Source organism: Anguilla rostrata, chromosome 5 (assembly GCF_018555375.3).
Source record: "Anguilla rostrata isolate EN2019 chromosome 5, ASM1855537v3, whole genome shotgun sequence".
NCBI classification, from domain to species: domain Eukaryota; kingdom Metazoa; phylum Chordata; class Actinopteri; order Anguilliformes; family Anguillidae; genus Anguilla; species Anguilla rostrata.
This window is the reverse complement of record NC_057937.1, coordinates 53155647-53178956: the sequence shown is the minus strand read 5'-3', so window position 1 is coordinate 53178956 and position 23310 is coordinate 53155647. Positions and strand designations below refer to the sequence as shown.

The 23310-nt window shown below is 42.1% G+C and overlaps 2 protein-coding genes across 3 annotated transcripts; one reads left to right on the top strand and one right to left on the bottom strand.

Annotated features, from left to right (window-relative positions):
* Nucleotides 1–419: 419 nt before the first annotated feature.
* vps35 (VPS35 retromer complex component) lies at nt 420–19417 on the bottom strand. Of its 2 annotated transcripts, none has more exons than XM_064337191.1 (17): nt 19263–19417; nt 17415–17513; nt 17168–17264; nt 16453–16576; nt 15679–15861; nt 14593–14806; nt 12802–12885; nt 12254–12363; nt 11776–11872; nt 11474–11622; nt 9705–9912; nt 7516–7671; nt 6753–6875; nt 5001–5180; nt 3556–3795; nt 2266–2409; nt 420–1364 (listed from the first exon to the last, which is right to left on the bottom strand). In XM_064337191.1, the coding sequence occupies exons 2-17, from the start codon at nt 17427–17429 to the stop codon at nt 1185–1187; spliced, it is 2304 nt and encodes a 767-aa protein (XP_064193261.1). In that variant the 5' UTR covers nt 17430–17513; nt 19263–19417; the 3' UTR covers nt 420–1184. The 2 variants fall into 2 exon arrangements, with proteins under 2 accessions (XP_064193261.1, XP_064193260.1); XM_064337190.1 differs by lacking the exon at nt 19263–19417 and adding an exon at nt 18921–19072.
* A 236-nt stretch (nt 19418–19653) lies between these two features.
* On the top strand, nt 19654–22860 carry orc6 (origin recognition complex, subunit 6). The gene is made up of 7 exons (XM_064337197.1): nt 19654–19814; nt 20066–20192; nt 20323–20486; nt 20692–20781; nt 21016–21125; nt 21845–21931; nt 22142–22860. The coding sequence occupies exons 1-7, from the start codon at nt 19750–19752 to the stop codon at nt 22267–22269; spliced, it is 771 nt and encodes a 256-aa protein (XP_064193267.1). The 5' UTR covers nt 19654–19749; the 3' UTR covers nt 22270–22860.
* Nucleotides 22861–23310: the final 450 nt, after the last annotated feature.

Here is a 23310-nt window from a genome sequence, read left to right as displayed (position 1 = left end):
GGGGCCACGTCTCATTAATATCTAGCGACTCCCGCAGGTTGATCGAGTTGCACACAGACTACATGTTAGTTGATTATAAAAGGTTTTCCTCCGACTCCACTGTATACAAGCTTAGCTGTAGTCTGTGGTGTGAAAAGAAGCAGCTGGCGACACAGTGTGTTTTTCAGGAGAGCCACGGATGTCTACACTCTCCCAAATCGGCAGCGGTTGTAGATTGCTGGCCATTCCAAGGTGGAAATTGGACCCGCTCAGCCCCACGCCGGGCATCAAATTCATTTTTTAAAATACCATTAAAGCTGCTGTGAAATGGAAATATGATGTTAATACATATTCATACTTTATTAAGGCCGCTCACTTAATAAAACACCTATCCCAGGGAGAAATCAGCATTAATAAAAACCCGTGGCTATTTCTCCAAATGATTTGTGAAATTATTATGATTATTTTATTCATTTTTTTGATTTTTCAATTTACAATAATACAAAAAGAAATTTTTTTTTTTTTAAGTGGGGGAATAATCTTTTTTTAGGCTAAATATATTCAGAAATAAAAGGCCTTCCCAGGCCGTCTGTATTCCACCATTCATGGTGGTGAGAACACTCGCAACCCCAGAAGTACACTGCTCATTCACAGTGTACCTCATTCATTCTTCCGCCCAGCCGTTTCTCAATGCAGCCTTGGTGTGCAGCAAATGGCCTCTGCCACACAATATTAACGGCAAACACTGGATGTGCTAGATGGGTAATGTTCCTGCTGTCCCAGAAACGCAAGCGAATGTTCCTTTCTGAAGAGTGCGTTTCACCTTGCCCACTCACCACACAACACAGCGACCGTGCACAGAAAGTGCAGACTCTGGAGCAGAAAATGGGGGCCGCCAACACAGCCGTCCAGCGACATCCAATTTGACCGCAGGAGTGCAAAGTTCTTTTGGCAATAATAACAGGGCAGGCTTGGAAAGCAAGGAAGGGGGTGCGAGTGCTTGTATTTCTATGGCAACATCTGCCATATTTTCCAAGGTAAAGCTGGATTTTTTAAAAATCTGGTGAACCTTCTGTTCTTAAACAGAAATCACTACCCTGGGGTGGCAAGGCATTTTTTTTGTCACACAGAAAAAGGAGAAATATCAGAAGAAAAAAAAAGTATTTTTTGCACTGGACAGGATATTCTGCCATAATTGGCAATTTCTAGAGGGCCAGGCCCTCATACACCGGGCCATCGGCCACGGCCGTCTCCTGCTGCAGCCGCAGGTGTTCCAGCGTGTTGCGGAAGTGCCAGTTAATCTGCTCCATCTCCTCACTGGCCTCCAGATTCGGGAGGACCTCCCGAATCTTCTGAATGAGCTGGTTAAGCACCTGGACTGTCACCTGGAGAGAACAAGGGAAGTTTTGTCACAGGAAACTATAACTAGCTATAAACATTTTGCCAGTGTGTACACCTGAAAATGTTTTATGCTCTCGATGGATGTACACAGCTGCACAGTTGCACACTGCTTAAAAATACAATGAACTCCATAATGCATTTTTTTTTTCTTGATTTGGTTCTGTACTAAATTTTAGATTTAAATCAAACAATTCACATGTGGTTCAAGTGTCATTTTTCAGCTTTGATTTCAGAGAATTTTTATAAACTTTGGTTTCGCCATGTAGAAATTATAGCACTTTTAATACATAGCCTCCCCATTTCAGGGCACCATAATGTTTGAGACATATTACTGTTACGTAAATGGCAGTGGTCATGTTCAGTAATTTGACGCATATCCTTTACAAGCAATGACTGCTTGAAATCTGTGACCCATAGACATCACCAGGTGCTGAGTATCCTCTCTGCTGATGCTTTGCAGGGCCTGTACTGCAGCCACCGTCATGGAAACACACGTAAACATGTGTAAGCAGTGCGTTCCCCCGGTGTTGAAAGAGCCCTGTTACGGCCTTCCACGTATGGGTCAAGAGCATCTGCTGTCATTATACCTGGAGGGCTCCTCATTATTTCAGACCCCTTCCAGTGCCGCAGCTAAAAATACCTCGCCGATAATGACGGCAGGAACAGGAAGTTCAGAACACAGAAAAGGAGGTTCATGGGCCGAAAAAAAAAAAAACCCCAGTTCAATCAGTGGCAGAAGCCAACAACCCCCCCCCCCCAACCCATGGTGGGTGGATAACGTCTGCTCAGAATGGAACGTTCTCCCCTTGCCCAGTTAAAAACATCCAAATTAAACAATAAAATAAAATACAATAAAAAAATAAAAGACTGCATAAATAGCCTTACCACTTCGTTCCCTTTCTGGTAGAAGTAAACATATCTGTTCAGGACCTCAGTAAAGAGCTGGGCCTGTAACAAGGGGTCCATGCACTGGTTAGCGATTTTCAGAGCTTTCTTCAGACACTCCGTGACACGCTTCCCATCGCGGATCTGCAAAGACAAGGGAGTGGGGGGGGGCGGGGGGTGATCCGTTAAAAACCCAGCAGTTTAAATATAGCTTTAATAGTTTCAGTTTAAATACACAATGACAATACAGAAACAGTATAAATATTAATAGAATATAGTGTAAATAGCACATAATATAGTATAATGTCATTTTATAAATAGTATAAATAAACACAATTTTTACTTTTTTATTGTATGAATATGAACAGATGTGCTAATGGCTCATGTCTGATTTGGGCTTTACCGCCTTCTCTTCTTATGAAGACTTCACTTTGCCAAGGCCAAAGTGACGTTGTCCTTAAAATGATGAAAACAGAGATCCGAGACAGTGATACGGACACATTCAGAACCAGTGCAGGAGACAGACTGCAGCCTTCTACATTACTCCAATTAATTTGACTTTGACATCACTTACGGAGCGAAATCCTTTTCTCTCTTTCACACATATGCTCACAAGCACACAAACGCATACATGCACAGCCCCTCACATGCACACTCATGCATACACACATAAACACAGATGCAAGTGTACCCACATATGAATACACACACACACACACACACACACACACACACACACACACAGCTCTTGTCAATCAGAGGAACAAAGAACATCAGGGGAGAAATCTCAGGGAGCTTCATAATCAGGATTCGTACTCCACCACCCGCAATCTCAGTTGAATGGTAATTACCCACCCCTATCATTTCTGCTATTTTACCAGTGCTCTGCCAATATTTGTACGACATGCCTAAAAAAAATAAAAACTGGAAACAGCTGTCCAGACTTCTCATGATCAGGGGTATGTACTACACCAAATTGTAGGCTGTGAATGACTTAGAAGTTTATATGCCTCAAGTCACCCTGCAAGCAGAGTATGGCCTGTGACCTTCTGCAGACATAAACACCTTTAGAGATCTTTTCTATCTCTGCTTTAAATTCTCAGCAATATTTTGCTTTGTGCTACTCTGTATTTTAGTTTTCTCCCCACTTTTATTGTAGAAATAGTTTGCAAAAAAAAACAGAATTTTCTCAGCAGTACTCTTGCTTGGAAATCTTAGAAAAGTAGCTAAGTATATTATTGTGATATAACCAGGAGTATTCTCATAGCCGGCTGCAAGGTGGAACCGTACTTCCTCTCCGTTGTTGTCAGTGTTGCACCCGGACCAGAAGAGATGCGCACAGGTGCTGACGGCCCGGCACTGATCAGGTTTCTTCAGCAGCTTTGAGGCAGCCAGCGCGCACTGGGTCCGCAGCGGCTCGTGGTTCTCCTCGCTGAAGCAGCGGGTCCTCTCAAAGGTACCGATGATCAGCGTGATGGCCGCCAGCTGGGCCTTGGAGTCGCTGATCTCATCCTCGTACAGGGAGAAGGCCTGGAAAAGGGCCAAACAGGAAATGCCAGATTCAGTTAAATGCACTTTGGGTCCAGTCTTGGCAATAGACATATTCACTTCACTGGAATATCCACGTAAATGAAGCACTATTTTCCCCCCGTGCACCCTGGCTTGGGTGACTTAAGTGGGATACGATAGATGTGCATTCTGGGTGAAGTCTAGATATGTCCCATTGAATTCCGAGTCACATGAATTCTGTCTTGAGATGAGGCACTTTTTTTATCTTGTTTTATTTATGTGGCCTTTGGTTTCACAAAAAGCAAGCAGGGCAAACCTACTGGCCAGCATATGAAATCACATACCAATGGTATTTGTGTAATTTGGACATTTTGAATGTTTCATTGTGTTTTAAAGGCATGATATGCAGGATTACGTTGAAAATCTTACATAAAATTATTTTTTCAAAAAACATGCTCAGTGTTATCTATGGGTGGATGTGGCTACAGAGCTGTCGGGTGGGATGAGGTTTCAGCAGAGCATTTGTAGCTAGCTAGCAAGCTACTGCAATGGCAGAGTGGAAGAAGCACAAGTAGGCTACAGCAAAGAGAAACAACAACCCAACAGGGCTTGTTCAAAAAACATCAGAATTTGGAGTCAGCTTTGGAATTGCTTTTCCTCGATGGCAGCAATCAAAATTCACCAAGGAGATGAAAAGCGACAAGGAGTTGGTAAGTAATTCTACCTCTAGTTATCCAGCCAACTACGCTTTCTGTGCTCAATGGTGTTTCTTGTCCTCAACTGAAACGAGTGGGCAGGTTAAGGATGGAGGAGGAGACTGCTTCGATTGTAAACAAAGGACCACAGCAATTCTAAAAATCTTGCATAGCACGCCTGTGCTTTAAGCCGAGTTAATCACCGCAGCCTCCCTCGATTCGAGAAAGAGCAGCCAAGCTTACGCTCTCCTCCAAAATATACCCTGCTGTCAACCATCTCTTTTTTTCTCCACTCGCAGTCGGAGTCCTTGGAGAGTGCTTCATTTGCAACATGTCCACAGGGGAACACTGGTGCACAACGAGACACAGTCACTACGCAGGGCCCTGTGGACACAGTTTGGATTCAGTGCCAGGTGGATGGCGTACACCCACATACAGAATACGCCAAGACACTGTCGGTTCACTCACACAACACAACACACATGGATGCCATCAGGGGAGGGGGGGGGGGGGTGGCGCTGTCCCCATTACCTGTGACATGAACTCGTAGGCCACCACTTCGTGGTTCTCGAAGCCGACGGCGCCAGCCGCCAGCGCACCCTGGAGATAGAGCCGCAGGGGCAGCTCGGCCAGCTCAGCTTTGATCAACGCGCCGATGGTATGGTGGGCGAAGGAGAAAAGCTTCTGGCATTTCTTCTCCCACTTGTCATCCTGGAAAGTACAACAACAAAAAAAGAACATGCATACAATATATGTGCCCTTTTGGTTAGCAAGTCCACCCTGGCACCTTAAAGGTTGGGGTCCATAAACCAACTGGGTCATACCACAGAAGGCAGCCAATGTCCTTCCCCTCAGTGTAAACACATGCGAATGAGTGACCTATGATGGATTGTAGGATGTGTACTCCAAGCCAGCTAGGTTCACATAGGTAATTCAAACAATTTAAATGTGTGCACTTTTCAAAGAAATTCCCCTCTGCAACTTACATGTACAAAATTTACTGTTATGCGAAGCACACCTGCCTGGAGAAAAATGGCTTCAGTTGTTGAAAGCATGGTATTTCAGCATACAGTACTTTTCCTGCATGGCTTCACACCATGTACTTTGTTAATCCTAATTCTCTGGCTTCACATAATTGCATGCTCATTAAGACTGACATTCTGATTTCTCAAAGACAATTACGCGGCTTCGTCGTCAGAAACAAGCTCTAAAGAACTGGAAGGGCAATTGAGCACCAGGGGGTGGGGGGTTGGTTAGGGTGGCAGTTGTGAACCAGGTGAGGGGTGGGGGAGGGGGGGGGGGGATTAGAGCACTAGCAAATGGAGGGTGGGGGTGTGGGAGCGATTGCAGTCCTGGGGAGAATAGCTATATACGCTCTAAATACTATGTCACCCATGAATTTGATTTCATCGTGCAGACACTGTGACAATCGTTACCCTGTGTGCTTACTGGGTAACAACTACATTTACATGTTCGACTGTGCCATTAAGCCATAGGAACCATGAATGTGGAGATCGCTTCTTATATTTACAGTCAGATTTTTTTAAAAGAAGCCCCAAAAAAACACAAACCGAAACTTGGACTTGGCAACAGTGCATGTGATATAGTCAATAGGGCGGGCGACTCCAGGCCCTATGAGATTCCCCCTACACAGGTAGGGGTTTGTTTCCTGCCTGCCAGAGCGCTATCTCAGCTGTGCTTTTCTATCTGTTACGCTTTCTGCTTTCTACCCCTCTGAAAAAAAGTTTTTTTTAAAAGGAGGGTGGACTAAAAAGGACCAAAACTGTGGGAACAGAACACTTTTTTTCTCGATTCATGTTTCAACTCACAATATGTACAGATAAGACAAAGCTCACTACACTAACAGGCACAAACAACATTCCAAATCAATATAAAGTACCTTTCAACCGCAGCCATTTTTTTTTCACGCTCCTTAAATCTTCCAACGATACTACTCACAATCAGTGTTGCCAATTTTACAGTATTTGTCGAGGCATCAAACCAGGGTGGGCTTTCACTTGTTTGTCCACTGTGGAACATGTGTCCTGTTTCCATGAATCAAAATTGTGCGTTTCCTATTTTTAAACGGAAAGAAGCACTTCCTTCTTTGTAAATGACTAATCCAGTCTTAGACTACAGAAAGGCAGTGGAGTAATGCTGAATTGTGTGGCAACAGTTGCGCCCCTCTCATTCGAAAGGCGAGGGCTGTTTTAAGTGGCTTAAGAGCTTGAAGGGGAGACATCAAAAGGAACACACAGAGGACAGAGGTGAAAAGGAGTGTACCGTTTCGGAGCTCTCCTTGTAGCGGAAGGCCAGCTGGTACGCTGCAAACACCAGCGGCGGAAGCGTGTGCCGAATTCTCTGGTTCCCGCCGGCACCAAAGTGCTTTCTGGCCGTATTCAAAATCTGAAGAGGGAGGAGGGCCATTAAAAGCTGGTCTGAGGGTGTGATAACAAAACAAAATTATTTTAGGTCGTGACGCAGCGGGGCAATTTGTTCTATGAGGGTCTCCCATTGCCATAATAGAAAAGGCTCTGGCTGAAATCAACTCAATTTGGGGTCGACAGAATGTAATAGTTTGTGAATGAGCGTGAGTCACCAAGTAGCCTATGGGGTGGTGCCGTCTCAATGCACATCTCACTTTATAATCAACAGCAACCGGCAGCAAGTTTCCAAGAGCAAGTTCCTCACAAGCGTATATCACAATCACAATCAAGGCCATAAATACCACTTGGTATTTTTTTAAAGCATAGATTTAATTCCATTCATTTAATATTTTCTCAAATTGAAGCCAAAAATAGAGGCATATATAGGCTACAGTATTCAAGTAAAATACATCTGCAATCAAATGAAATTTATTAGGGGTAAAAAGAACATGCCTTAGTCTAACCGCCATCGCCCCCTACCTCACCCCACCGCCCCCACCGAATCTCTTCATCCTCAGCGTTTTATTTAGGTGCTGGTAATGGCCCTGGTCACAATCCTCCCATGAATTTATGTTAATGTTTGCCAGCTGTCAATCTGAGCATTCGTAAGCTTTCCTTACCAGATACTGCTCGTCCAGGTCATCAGAGCGCAAGAGGTGAATGAAGCGGCCAACCAGGCTCTGCTCTTCAGCAAAATCTTCTGGGTCTGGGTCCTCTGCTGGCTGGTCTGGCTGATCCTGGATCAGTGTTGATACCAGGCTCAAGATGGTCTCAACCTTGAGACAGAGAGAGAAATCGATCTCATTCGATCCATACTACGACAAAAACCAGGTAGTGATTTTGCTGTTAATTAATGAAACAACCTAAAAATGGTGGTAGACTCTGGCAGTACATGGGGTAAGTCTTCATTTGGTACCATGTCAAGACACTACTACTACCAAAGATAAAATGGACTGGCAGGTAATGACCTGAGGCAAATGTGTAATGCATGTACTTGAAATTCTGAGAAATCATTTACAGTGCTGTGAGAAAATATTTGCTCCCGTAATAGACAAATGAAAACTGAGTAAATACAAAACACATACCTCAATGAAAAACGCAATCAAACATCCATATCACCCACATGGAAAAAGCAATCGTCCCTTTAAACTTAATAATGTGTTGTGTGTTTACACAGGGAATGTTTTGTCTAAAGATCTGGAACCATTCTGGAGTGACAAATATGCAACAGTAATGGAAATAAGGAAGCGGGCAAATACTTTTTCACAACAATGTACACAAGTTTTGCTTCTATGTGCAGAGGAGATCGGAAGATAATAGACCTTGAGTTCAATTTAGAATTGTCAAAAATACATTTTCCAGTACATCTGCATTAGTAAAAATTGTAAATGTAGTTCCTCCTCAATGGTAGCAACAGAGTCACTGTGATGGCCCTGGCCGTCTGCCCTCCCTGTTTGTCTAGAACTTCCTGTTTGTAACTCCCTGTTCTGTCTCTTTAAGGTCCTGTGCCGTAGGAGCCAGTTTGAGCGACTGGCTCCGCCCTTGATTAGCTGTACCTATGGGGGAGAAGGCATGAAAGGCCTGCTTGTAGCTGACTGGGCTCTCTCTCGACTCTCCGGCCAGCTGGTGCCTGGGCACCTCCATTTTGTTTGGTTTTTCTTTGTTTGTTGCACCCTTCAACACCTACACACACCATACTGTTTTCATTGGATCCACACATGCATAAGCTTCCTGATTACTGATTCCACACTCCATTTCTTGATTTTTCATTTAGTTTAATAAACTTTTGATAAGAAAACTGTTGCTACCGTGTGGACCTCCCCTTCTTTGTTATGGCCTAACCGAGCCGGGCACAACTGTATATAAGCCTTGTCCAGAGAGATAGACATGCGCTTCAGCCTTTAAAAGCTTTAAAATCCATCAAAATAGGCAAATAAAGAATTTAAAAAATGAAGCACAGAAGAAAACTATTGACAACATATTGACCAGCAGAAAATCAGCTCCCCCCCCTCCATACCCTCTTTCCTCCCAGAGATTTCATCCCACCAGGGAGTTTTTTCTCACCACTGTTTTTTTTAATTCATTTGCTGCATTTTTGGTGATTCAGCCTTGGCTAATTTTTTCCATTTCCTATTTTGTTAAAGAGTCTTTGTGACAGGGTCTCTGTAAAAAGGGCTATACAAATTGAATTGAATTGGATTGAAAATCACAAGAGAGAGAATTAGGAGACTAAACAAGTAAAATGAGAGAAAAGGAAAAAGGCATATTTGTGAAATTGTGTTATATTATTTATTTATTGCTCATTTATAGACCGTTCCTGCCACTGGACATTATGTACCGCTTTGGTTTGGGAAAACTGTTGAGTTGCTTGTGTATCCACCTCAGCATCAAACACCACTTTTCAACTTCCCATCCTCATCATACCATTGAAAAAAGATGGATAATGATTCCTTCTTTTTAAAGGGCTGCTGAGGAATCTGCCAAGTGCACTGGCCATTTGGGCTGACCACATATTAAACTGTATCCTTGGGATGTGTGAAGGAGCTAAATGTATTATTAGTATTTTATGAATTTGACTGAAAGAGAAATTCCCAAGTCTCCCAATTAAAAGCAAAAAAGTAGTAAAGAAGACTTCAAGCAAAACTTCTGCATAAATAACATGTTAAATATCTTTCATCAATCACTACTTCTAATTGATCAGAGCTAGTGAAAGTCACCATCTTCAAATGTCTGGCGGGACATCAAAAGCCAAAATTAGACCCAGGCGTGGCTTTTCACACATCGAAAAGGCCTTTCTGTACCCACTCACCTGATCCTGGCCCACAATCTCCGTGCTGCAGTCCAGGATGTTGCTCAGCATGTAGCAGCTCATACTCTTGCGGGACTCGTAGTCGAAGCACTGGAAGAGCGTGTGGAAGTGCCTGAGCTGCAGAATGGCGAGGACGTTGTTGTAGGTGTCCACCGGGATCTTCAGCAGACGCATCAGCTCTTTGGATACGGCACTGCTGGTCGCGACACTTAAGGGCAAATGAAGTTAATGGCTTCAGAGGGAGAAAGAATGAGTAGCAAGTACACCTGTCCAGTGCATAATGCTTTATGTAGCTCGGGTTATTTGTTCAGGTTTTATATTCTGTGTTTTCAGCATAAATGCACATAGGACTATTTCTGTCTTCAGAACACAGCACAAACAACTTGCCCGAAAAGGTCATTTTCATCAAGGGAAGACAGAAAGAGCTGGGATTATCCAAACTTAAATATAAAGTCCCAAACGCAAACCCATGCGAGCTCATTTGATTTCTGTTGAGAAATGCACCCGATGCCATTTATGTGACATTCTCTTCACAGAGCCAATATACTCATACGCAGCCACATGTGGTAACACCCGAGCGAGAAATACAAAATGAATCCAAACCACCGCTGCAGTAACCAGACATTTCCAGCATTTAATCTCTTCTGATCATCTGATCCATCAAAGCAGGAGCCGATCTGACTGCCCGGTATTAAAGACAGCCGTGGCTCTACGCTGCACGACCACAGCGGTCGTTCCATCAGCTTTGATCATGACACACGACGTGACATTAATTCTTCACAGACAAGCCACATCGATGCCTGCCTCGCAGGCACCAATTCGTCTGAAAGAAGAAGGTGCCTATACATTATTAATTGAACTAAATACATCAACTATCAGAAACCTTGGTACGCGGCGAGAGCCACAGCGTCGTGGGGATATACACAAGGAAGGAAATGGCTATGTTCAGCTCAACCTGAGTGGACATTAAGGTAATTACGTCCAAACAGCACAAACAATTGCGCTGCCTACAAAAGTGAAAAACGCGGAAAGAACATGAGCCGAAAATTGTAAAAAGGCTGTTCTCTATTCATCTTCCACAGAACACGATGAATGGAAAGCGCTAATGAATGTCAGTGTCCAATTCTTCGGGTACATGAAAGGAAATAGCTATTAGGCTATTTAAGGTCAGGTTCCATACAAAAATATTCTTGTGACCGCTTGTATCTATAAACCAGAGTAACCTCCTTCAACAACAAAATTATTGGAAAAAAACCTGAAATTGAGAACAGTAACTTTCTTCAACATAGCTTTCCGGCAACAAAATGCATGCATGTAAATTAATGACACTTGTGAAGATGCATTACAAATGTTGACCTGTCTCAATAGCCCTTCAATAGGATGCATGAAAGTCTTCAATATGAACTCATCCCAGAGCTTAATACACCCACCACAGAGGGACAAAATGTTGACTATCTGTAAAACACGATGCTGAGCCCCTTGCTTATGTAAATCACAAGGTCAAACATCTCACCTCCTGTAACACTCAGCAGAGCCCTGTACTTCCTGTAACTCACATGACAGATCCACTCATTTCCTAATGCAGGGAACCACACTTCCCATAACACCCACAGGACCACGTACTTCCTGTGACACACCAAGCGGAGCCCTGCACTTCCTGTAAGATACAGGATGTACACAGCTCAGTGTTGTGACACACAAGGCTGATCCTCTCTCTTCCTGTTCCAGAAAACTGCAGTCGATACCACAAGGCCACAACCTGTGCTTACTGTTCAAGGTTGAGCTTGTTGAAAATCTCCACAGTGCTCTCCAGGACCTTGTCAACGTAGTCCACGCGGTCCGGGTAACACTTCATGGACAAGTTAATGAGGGAAACATGCAGAGACACCACATCCTCTGCCGGCATGTCCTGTCGAGACTGGAAAATGGGTGAAAAGGTCACGCTACTACAAATTGAGCTAACAAGTCAGTTCAAGGTTTGGTCCAGTTACAGCAAGTGACATTTCAGAATGGAGCTCCTCTGGAAACATTTAATCAATTCTATGAAGTACTCGACTTCAACGGCACTTACCTGTAAGACTGTAGCTACTTGCTGTGAGAAAATGTCAAACAATTTGATATCTGAAGGGATGCCTGGGCCATCTTCTCTGTGAGCAAACAACGCCAGTCTGAGGAAGAATTTGCCATTATCTGAAAATGTTTGTCAGTATGCTATATTGTGATATCAGCACAGCTGATTGTAGCATTTTCTAACAACATCAAAGCAACATCCAGAGTAGGAAGTAGGTCCCTGTCAAATATATAATCAAATAATACTTTTCTGTGGATTTAGGTTCCTCGGGATAAGTGCCAGCTAAATAAATGAATGAATGAATGTCGACAGTGATGCACTGTTCTGTAAGTGTATTATCCAGATGTATTACATACGTAAAGCTACACATAAATTACATACAAAATTTTCTGTTGTCCGCTTAAACAAAATAGCATTACAGAAATGTACAGTTCTAAGACTGTCCTCATAAAAGAGCATGATTGCAGTGATGCAGAACCTATCAATGAGAGCGATGATGATGTTTTTCACGTTGACATTCTGGTGTAGATCTGCACAGGAACGCAGGAACAGATTGAGGGTCTGGAGGTGGAACTCATCTGGGAACACCTGACCAAATTTTTTCAAAAATACAGAAGAGGGATTAAGACCAGGATGCCTACGATCATACAAACTCAACATGACCTTTTTGTTCTGAATTTAAAAGCCTCAATCAAATCACCCCTAATATAAGTCTCCTTTGACTTATCTTGAAGAGATTATGCATTTTAAGTCTTTCCTCATAACTATTATCTTTCATACCAGGAATCAATTTGGTTACCCTCCTTTGAACCTTTTCCAGAGCCTCTATATCTTTCTTATAGTACAGTCCCAAGAACTGCACACAATGCTTCAAGTGTGGTCAAACAAATGTATTGTATAAGATAAGTATAACTTCCTTGGATTTATACTCAATGCTTTTGGCCATATATCCCAGCATCCTGTGGGCCTTTTTTAGTGCTATAGCACAGTGCCTAGAGCCTGAAAGGCTTCAGAGTGAAATGATACCTGTATTATGCATTCCATAAGGTACTCCTGGGCCAGGGAATCCCCGCAGTTGACCACTTGTTCTAGGATTCCCGACAGCACCACCTGGAAAGGAAAATAAAAGACACTGACATAAACCTACATATATTTACACGTTAGGATTCGACCATACACTCTGAAAATCTATACTCCAGCCAGAAAAATTGAAAAAAGGCAACATATATAATCCAGAATAATGTAGTGGTTTGAAATGGCTTCAGCACACATCCAGGTAAAGCTTGTATGCAGAACAGTGAAGTATTTTTCAGCCCGAATCAAAAACTGAGATTCGCAAGAGCCATCAAACCCCAGGAGTTCTGTTGGGTGATAATTAATCCAATAATTCCTCCAAGTGTCACTCTGGCCAAGATGGCAGTGAAGATTTAAAAGCATCACAAGGATATAAATAACCAACAGAAGCAGAAAACCCCAAAACATCAACAGAGACAGAACAAAAAAATCTTTACTTTCCCTTCATTACTTAATTATTCTAGACTGAATTCCAACATCACAAGGGTTAACTCTGTGTTCTAAGGCATCAATAAATTGACTGTTTATTATCTTTATTCTAAGAAAAGGCCAAGCTCAACATACAGGAGTGCAATACAAACAATACAGTATGGAGCAAATTTAGCATATCAAAGAGACCATTTTTTTTTATAAAAGCATGTTGGTAAACGATATACAGCCACATCATAAGTGGCAGGAGGGTCTGTTTCTTTACATCCAATAAAAGAAAGGCTCCCAGACTCCAAGAGGCTCCACAAAAGTTTATCTGATGTTCCATTTTTTTATTTTTTAATAGGACCTATAGTTAGCCATGAGGGCCTTGCCAGCCTACACATCTAAACATCAGAAAAGCTTTTCCCAGAGTGGTTAATTTAGAATAATGCATGAAAAGCACATTCACCATAAAACTGGTAGAAGAAACCACGAGTTTGCTTTGATTGGCCTTGTAAACTAAACTTCATTAACATTCATTTAACCTACAATTTAACCGATAATTTGGCCGAAAACAGTTGGCTTAGAAAAATGCTAATTCAGCCAAAGCTCAGATGAATAATTGTCCATGATCTCCAGATCCATTTAAGAAATTTAAGTCCCTACTTTGATGAAAGCAACATGAAAACAGACGTGGTTTTGTCTGAAGCTCCCCCTCTCTCTCTTTCTCCCTCTCACCACCACCCTGCACCTGATTCGGTCCCTACCATCTCCATGTTGCAGTAGAAATCCAGATTCATCAGACCAGGATTCATTTTTCCAATCATCCAGTTTTGGTGATAAATGTGCCCACTGTAGCCTTATCTTTCTGTTCTTAGCTGACAGGAGCGGAACTCGATGTGGTCTTCTCCTGCTATAGCCTGTCCGCTTCAAGGTTTGATGTGTTGTGCACTCTGACACCCTTCTGCACACAACAGTTGTGAACAGCTGTTATCTGAGCATTTTCTGTTGGCCTGAACAAGTCTGCCACAGAACTTCCCACTCACTGTGTTTTTTCTTTAAAAAGTTATAGATCATGCATTTGCCCATTCTAATGTTTGGTCAAACAAAAAATTAAACCTCTTCACCATGGCTTTATATATTGAGTTGCAGCCACAGGATTCATTGTTTGGATGAGCAGGCTATTTGCATCAACGATCAGGTGTACCTAATAAAGTGGCCATTGGGCGTATGGGGTTTGAGAGAACATGTACAGAATACACATAGAAAGCTGACCCATTTGCCTTTGTCCACACTGACTGAACACATGTACACGCACACACACACACACACCTGTTTGTACTTGTCCATGTCGACTCCATCCAGCTGGCTGAGCCGCACCAGGTTCGTTCCCACAAGGATGCGGAGCTCCTGCCTCTCACGCTCCCTCTTCTCCCGGTCTCGGCTGTGGCCCTGGTGCTGCATGCGAACCCACAGCTTGTTCATCTCCGTGAAGTTCAGCAGCACAAAGTCCACTGAGTCACTGATGTCCCCCGTCATCTCCTCTCTGTCACAATATAAGCACACAGCACATCACCTCCTCTCTGTCACAGTATAAGCACACAGCACATCACCTCCTCTCTGTCACAGTATAAGCACACAGCACAGCACCTCCTCTCTGTCACAGTATAAGCACACAGCACATCACCTCTTCTCTGTCACAGTATAAGCACACAGCACAGCACCTCCTCTCTGTCACAGTATAAGCACACAGCACATCACCTCCTCTCTATCACAGTATAAGCACACAGCACATCACCTCCTCTCTGTCACAGTATAAGCACACAGCACATCACCTCCTCTCTGTCACAGTATAAGCACACAGCACATCACCTCCTCTCTGTCACAGTATAAGCACACAGCACAGCACCTCCTCTCTGTCACAGTATAAGCACACAGCACATCACCTCCTCTCTATCACAGTATAAGCACACAGCACATCACCTCCTCTCTGTCACAGTATAAGCACACAGCACATCACCTCCTCTCTGTCACAGTATAAGCACACAGCACAGCACCTCCTCTCTGTCACAGTATAAGCACACAGCACAGCACCTCCTCTCTGTCACAGTATAAGCACACAGCACAGCACCTCCTCTCTATCACAGTATAAGCACACAGTATGTCATGTAGTCTCTTTCATGATATTAGCAAACAGCACTCCACCATGTCTCTGTAACAGTATTACTGTAAAAGTGATTTGAGTACACAAGTCTGTGGTTGGAGTAGTGCTACACAGTGACTCAGTGCTGGAGTAGTGCCATATAGAGGGTCATTTTGAGTCCCGTACAGACACTCAGTGCTGGGTATTCATATTTCACTCTATTTGGGTGGCAGGGAGTCAGTGCTATGAGAGACTCATCGGCGGGCAAGTCTTACTTGAGCTGCTCGCCGTCGTCGGGAAGAATGTTCCGGGTGCACTGCAGCAGGTAGTTCCGGAGAAACAGACCCCTCAGCGGATGCTGGACCCCACGACACATCTCCACCAAGTCCTTCAGGATGTCCTTCCTGGACTGGGGGAATGACCGCACGTACACCACGCCCACCGTGATCAGCAGGTAGCTGAAAGACCACAGGGAGGTCAAAGGGTCAAAAACGACACACCCAAAAGGCACTGGCACATCTCAAAGGCCAAAGCCATATGAAGCAAATGTGCCCATTGTGTGAAATTTGAACATATTCCCATTGAAATATTCCATATTCTTTTATTCACGTATTCCTTATGTGTAATTGAGAATCTTAAGCTCACTGCAATGCACACAGAATGTAGGTCCAGTGTTAGACAGACCGTAAAAAACTATATCTAATTACAGGGTAGAAAAATAGGATTTTTGTGTGCATTCATTCTATGTTTAATATTTTTCCTTTCAGGGTTTTTTTTATTCATTTAGATGAATAGAGCCACCAATTACATCAGACACCTGCACAGTACTTCATTAGTGTCCTAGTTATTTCCAAATTACAAATTGCAAGAGAACATTTGAGCAGCGAAGCAGTAATTTCGGTCTCCTCCACATACGAGTGTAAATGGGTCTTGAGATGTTACTGTGCGTTCAGATCTGATTGATTAGAAAACCAAAGGCCACTATGGACTTGTGGCAGGAGGAGGGGATGGCTCTGATCTTTTTCTGCCAGAACCCAGAGTCTGCTCACAGTCTGGGGATGATGTTCCCAGCATACTGGACCAGCTCGTACAGATCAGCCACTTTCCTCCCCTTCGCAAATTCATCTGTCAGGAAGATCTCAAGGTAGTGCAGCTCGTCCGAGATGGCCATGTCTGTGCCAGAAGTCAAGGAATTAAAACTTTTTATTTTTATTTTAATGTTATTTAATTTTATACAGCAAGGAACAAGCATTGCAATAGCACGCATGGTGGTGATGGAGCTCGACTTGACCTAAGCTATTCACTTAACTTGCATTGCAGCAACAAATATCGCAGCAATGTAGCATAATGGTTAGGGAACTGGGCCTGTAACTCCAAGGTTGAAGGTACAATTCTGCAGTGGGGCACTGTTCCACTGTACCATTTAGCAAGGTAAACCTGAATTATTTTATATCCAGCTGTATAAACAGACTATGTAAAGATTGTAAGCTCTACAAAGCATCTGCTACGTATAAATATATAAATGAATAATATTTAATATGTAAAACTTCCTAAACTGATATGGAAATCTATAGAGAAGATTAATACTGTAGATCTGTGGAACACTGTCTGGAACTGTTATAGTTGTTGAGGGAAAGTACCAGGTTTCCATGTGACAGAAAAAAACCTTTCATTGTTGGGAGTCAAATGATGACAAAATACTTTTTTTTTTTTCTTTCATTTTCAAGCTGCTGACCACAGTATGCTCCAATTGCATGAGGATACAGAGCTGGTAGTAACTCTTCGGAGACAGCATGGAGGTCCGCAGCTCCCCCAGCATGTTCGACGCATGCTTTAATGCATCCATCAGCTGGCTCTGGTCCTGCAAAGAGGAACCGTGTCATGAAGACAGGGGACAAACAAACCCAAACAAACCGAATGTGACGAAGAACCAAGTGGATAAATTACAGAATAAAAGACCGGTGGCAAAGAGCATGGATCACAGAAAGATGGTCCCCGAGGGCGACCTTACCAGGCAGCGCTTCATCTGAAAAGACTGAACCTTAACACCCTGGACAGCCTCATCAAGGAGCTTCTCCTGCTCATCCTGGGGTGACTGTTGCGTGCTTGGCTGAGAGAACACACAACGGAAGATTGAAGTTTTATATGACCCCCCCTGTTGATATTTGCTTTAAAACAGCATATTCAGCAATAAATAAATAAATAAATAAATAAATAAATAAATAAATAAATAAATAAATAAAGATTACTGAAATGTTTATATTTTACAGGCACTTAGCAGACGCTCTTATCCAGGGCGACTTACACAAGATTTTTTACATGATTTACATTGCATCCATTTATACAGCTGGATATATACTGAAACAATTCGGGTTAAGTACCTTGCTCAAGGGTACAACGGCAGTTCCTACCTAGGAATTGAACCTATGATCTTTCGGTTACAAGCCCAGTTCCTTACCCACTAAGCTACACTGGGGGCCAGTGTAGTTTAGTGGGTACTTATCATACAAAGAAATAACTGAAGCCTACACAAATTGCATAGCCATTACAGCATTAACAAAATCCTATAAAAAATTATAAAACAGCAGGATGCGGTCCATAAAATGTATGGTTCAACAAATCCAGTCTTAAAGGAAGCACCCATATGCCCAACTGCTTATAAAAGGACATTCTGCCAGCAAAAAGGATCTGTGATCCGAAAGATGCAGCAAATATGCTTCCCTCACAGAATTTTTCTTCGTGGAAAATCGGATACTTCAAGGAAATGTTGGCACCAAAATTCATACAGAAAGTCCAAGTACCAAAAACCCAAGTGCCATTTGGCAACTGCTAGTCCACTTCACATAAGGAAAAGAGGTTATGAAAATAACTACGTATATTAATTTAGGCTATACTCGACTTGACTCCATATATTTAATCTCATATATTTATGTGCCAGACAAGCAACGCCTCGCCAAAACACGTGATGATGACTGACAGCTCATTGTATTGAAACGATAATGAATTTAACTATTTAAACCAGGAAGTCTGACATAGCCTAATAATAATATTAGGCAATTAATATTAGGCTACTAATACACCTTGCGGGATGTTGTAACAAGACAAACGTGAGATAAAGGCCATGTACGGACAATACATTCAAGATAAATCAAAGTCATGTTTTAGTTTATAAACGGTTGTCTGCATTTCGCATGTAGCATCTTGCAGTCAAAACGTCCACTAAATAGTAATTGTCTCAAGATTAGTCACGTGCAAAAAAATAACTACTCAATCATGAGTCAGAAATAGGCAAAATAAAAACAATAAGAGGGGAAAGACATGCTAACAAGTATGTGGCTACCCAGCTAGATAACTTTAAAAGTTACGTTAGCTTGCTAGGCCTTGTACTACCCACCCAAGTGGTAGATATTAACGTTAAACATGCATTGCACGACACCGAAGACAGAAGATCGTCTTTTGCCTACTCTTAGTTATTTTGCATAATTTAAGTCTGATTATTCTTATACTTAGTACTTACCATGTTTTTCCAAGTCTATTTCAGGAAATACTCCAGAACATGTCAAGCGTTCCTAATCATGTGACCATTGCCGGTTTACTTTGCTACGCATTTTCCACAGATCATTGGTCGAGCAAAAAATAAACGCGTGGAACTCATTCGCCCATTGGTTAGAATATGTAGATTGGCAGAGGGAAATAACAGACGTCACTGGCTTTCACTCAGCGATGTCGACTCACAGTTGTGCGTTTATTTGTATCAAATTATATGCTATGATATGCTTTCTTTCGTTAAAAATAATACTTACCTAAATTCGGGTTTAACATTAAAATGTTATTCTTGTATTGCAGTAATCAACATTACCTGTCATTTGTCTGATCAAGAGCATTTGGTTGGCGATAGGTGTACGCCTATATAGCATCAGCTACTTTTTGTTAAACTGTGGTATATAATGTCTGTAACAATGAAAGTTGGACAAACTGGCAGCAGACTCCGGACGTTGAAATCCCAGCCCCTTCTCCAGTAACATTTATCATAACATTGACATCTATCAGAAATAGACTGATGACGTGATCTTTAGTTCTGCTCACAACCAGTTTTGCAACCCTTTATCCTCTCCCCTTCTGACATTCTTGTCCAATAGCGAAGCAGTACTCGGCGGGAACCATCTTTTTTAACCAAACGAAAAATAGATGATTATGCATAAGACAACTTCGGCGACCAATGAACGTATTGGGTAGGTGTGGTATTTCTTAAATTTGGCGCGAGATTTCATTCTCTGGTAAGAGTGTTAGTCTATAATCTAAGGTCTTAGTCAGCGGGCTGCAGTAGCAGGCAGTAAAGATTGGAAATGGAAAAGGGAATGTTTATTAAACTTGCGGGGAAGATGGGTATAACGTCTACAAAAATAATAAGGTGAGTGGCGAATTATTTAATTATACTGGTTTGGATCGACGTTTGAGACAACTAAATCACCTAGCTAACTTTCTGTTATGCTAATCAGTTGTTAAACTGAGTCGGAAAGTCATGAAGTCAGTAAAACATGTTTTACTATTAATCTAATGCAGCATTGCGTGAGAAGGTTAAAGCGTCGACTCTTCATTTATCAAGAACACAACTCTCTTAACATGTCTTATTGAAGTGTCGCTTTTGTAATGTGTTTGCAGCCAAGCAGAGGAATATATGAGGTTGTGTCAAGTCAAATGCACCGGCCTCAGGAACTTAACAGTGACGAGTAAAGCTGTCATATGCCTCGATCTGGCCGCGAAGGTCATGAGATTCCCCCTAGACAAAGTAAGATTGCTTCAACGTTTATATACTTGCTGTAACGTGCATCATCCTAGCTAGCTAGCTGTCTAATGAAACAAAGAAACCTGATGATATTTATGACTTTGTCTTGTGTCCACCTTTTCTTGTCAAATAGGAATATGCCGTTAAACTGTCAGGGTTAAATACGAGAACTTATCAGAGCAATTTAAAATCTATGGAGTGTATGCTGGGCCTGGAATCAAACCTGGGACTCCGAGACCTGGCCGTGCAGTATGGGTGCCCCGAGTCTGTGAAGGCTGCCGCCATTATGCTGAAAAGGTCAGCTATTTCCTGTAGCTTAATAATGATTATTGGTGCTAGTAGTTGTCTGATACCTCATCTGGTTACTTAAGTCATATCCGTTTTGAACAACAGGCAGTTTCCAGCAGGCACTGGGGCTGACCTACATTCCTGAGCTTCAAAATTCAGGAACAGTGTGTGTATTTAAATGAATTGAATGACTGAATGAATTTTTGTCTTTCAGATATGAAGAGAGTCTCCCTGAAGCCCAGAGGCTGGACATAGACCTATCAAAGCCCCTGTTCACAACAGCAGCCCTATTCACAGCCTGCAAGTGAGTGTCGCACCATCCAACAGGGAGCTACAGTCATGTTACTGTCAAGGTTAATCATCTGGTTTAATCCAGGAGAAAAAATGCTACACTAGCACATGAATGTACCGATAAATGGTGTGGAAGGATGGTTGGCCTACTAATAATGTGTCCAGGCGCACAGTGGCTTTTGTATTGGGGAATTCAGACTTGAGGGCACGCAGTGATCCTTGAAGCTTTTTATTTATTTGTCTGCAGATGCATGAAAATCAAAGTGAACAAGAAAATGGCAGCCTCATCGGGAGCCAAAAGGGGGATCTTCGACCGGCTGTGCACCCAGCTGCAGAAGCTGGGGCAGGAAGTCTGCAGTAAGTCTGCTTATTGTTACTGGGTGTACGTGGACAGTTCGTGGAACTGTGTCGGTGCATTAGGTCTGTCTCCATGGGTTACATTACAGGCATTTAGCAGACGCTCTTATCCAGAGTGACTTGCATTGTATCTGATTATACAGCTGGATATATACTGGAGCAATGCAGGTTAAGTACCTTGTTCAAGGGTACAACGGCAGTCTCCTACTGGGGAATCAAACCTGCAACCTTTAGGTTACAAGACCAGCTCCTTAGCCATTATACTATACTGCCACCCCAGTTACCAGCCCCCTGTTTCAAATGGGTCCTGCACATAAAATGAAATCATAAAGTCAGTGGTTATACAATCCTGCTGCAAAGTAAGGGCTCTAACCCTTATCTTTAAGTGGTTTATTTTCATGCACCTGCACAGCTTGGAGTTTATTCTGCTTGTACCACAGCTACTTGTAACAGAAATTATTCTGTGCTAAAATGGAATTAAAAATGGTAATGTATTGACAAAATTAAAATTATTGCAGCCCTGTGTTGTCATTCTTATCTTGTTGTAAACTGAATAAATTGGTATTTAAATTTGCAAGAGTGTGTGCACGCGCCTGTGTGCATGGAGAATGCACTACTCTTAAAGGCCCGAGGCGCTTTTCAAATGCGTTCCAAATGCTGACACCATGAAATTCCTCGTTGATTTTTTTTATTTATTCACCCCCCCCCCCCCAATGTAGTTGAGCGTCCTCCGCTTAAGGTGCCATCAAGGACTCTTCAGAAAAGGCCAAAATCACTGCAAGAGCGTATTGAGCAGGAAGAACAAGGTAGGATTAATCCTTTTAAAAGTACAGATTAAGTGCTAGCTGTGTTGCTTCTGTGTGGAGGAAAATGTTTTTTTCCCCCCCTTTCCCGTATGTTTTATGGCTTAATATGTTGACTGTAACAGATGTGGTCTGTGAATTTCACACAATTTGTAGCAGTATTAGATAGCTTATTAATTTATTTAATTTATTTTTTATTTTTTTAACTACCAGAGGACGAGCTGTCAGCTTCTCCAAAAAAACAGAAATGTGACCCAGAAGAATGTGTGAAAGAGGACTATGAAGAATGGAAGAGGAGAATTCTGGAAAATGCCCTCAAAGCCAAGAAAGTGGATGCATAAATTTATTTTTAATTTGTACATTTTATGTTAATTGTAAAGTTTGTTCATTGTTTGAGTTTGATGGGTGAGGTGCCAAGTTTGACCTTCTAGAGGGTAGCAACGTTTCCAATCTTTGATGGTAATTGTAATGTGGACAATTATAGTTACATTGTAGTATTGCCTCCTTAAGTGATGACAGGAATGTACCGTATATGAATTTGTACAATGATGGTGCATGTTAAATCCTTTAAAGATTTGAAATCTCCAATTGCAACTCGAGATGGTGAGTGTTTAGTTAACGATTCCCTTTTTTTTTTTTTAACCTGTACATATGCAAGTATATAAATCTGTCTCTAAGAGTGCAGTTTTTTAAATTATTTTTAAATGTTTTTTTTTTTTTTTTTTTTTTTTTTTTTAAATAAAAGCTCACATCCAGCTTTTGAATGATGTGCTAGGTCTCAATCAGATGTTAGCTTTCCATTCAGCATTTGAGGTAATGGCATCTTAGTAGATCTTGGGAAAAATATTTGTTCATTGATTTATTTCAGGGAAACATTTGATGTCCTTAGTTTTGAAATGCTTGAAATAAACAATTTGGTTTTTTTTAAAGTTGCAGATTTTCTTGTCGAAGTGTGCAAGAGGGGCTGTTCGAAGTCCTTATATGGATATGGATATGGATTTTTTCCTCTCCCTCCCTCAGGAGTCATCAGTCATCATGTTTTTGTGTCATGAACGCGGCATGAGTAACACGTAAAGTTTGTGGAACATGTTCTGCTCCTGAGCGTGAAAATGAAATGTCGAAAAGCGGGGGAAGGATATTATACTTAACAATGCAAGAATTTAAAACATTCATTAATTTGCATATTTTGTCATGGTTTCAGTGCAGTTTACAGTAGAAACCTTAGCGTTTTAATGCCAAAGCAAATGTGCATCAACATGGAATCCATGGGAAAGGGCACTTCATAAAAACACTGCACCCAAAACACATGTGAAGCATTATCATTCTAAACAAGAGCATGGCAATGTGTTTTAGCTGGAGATGCTTAACATGGCTTAATTTCT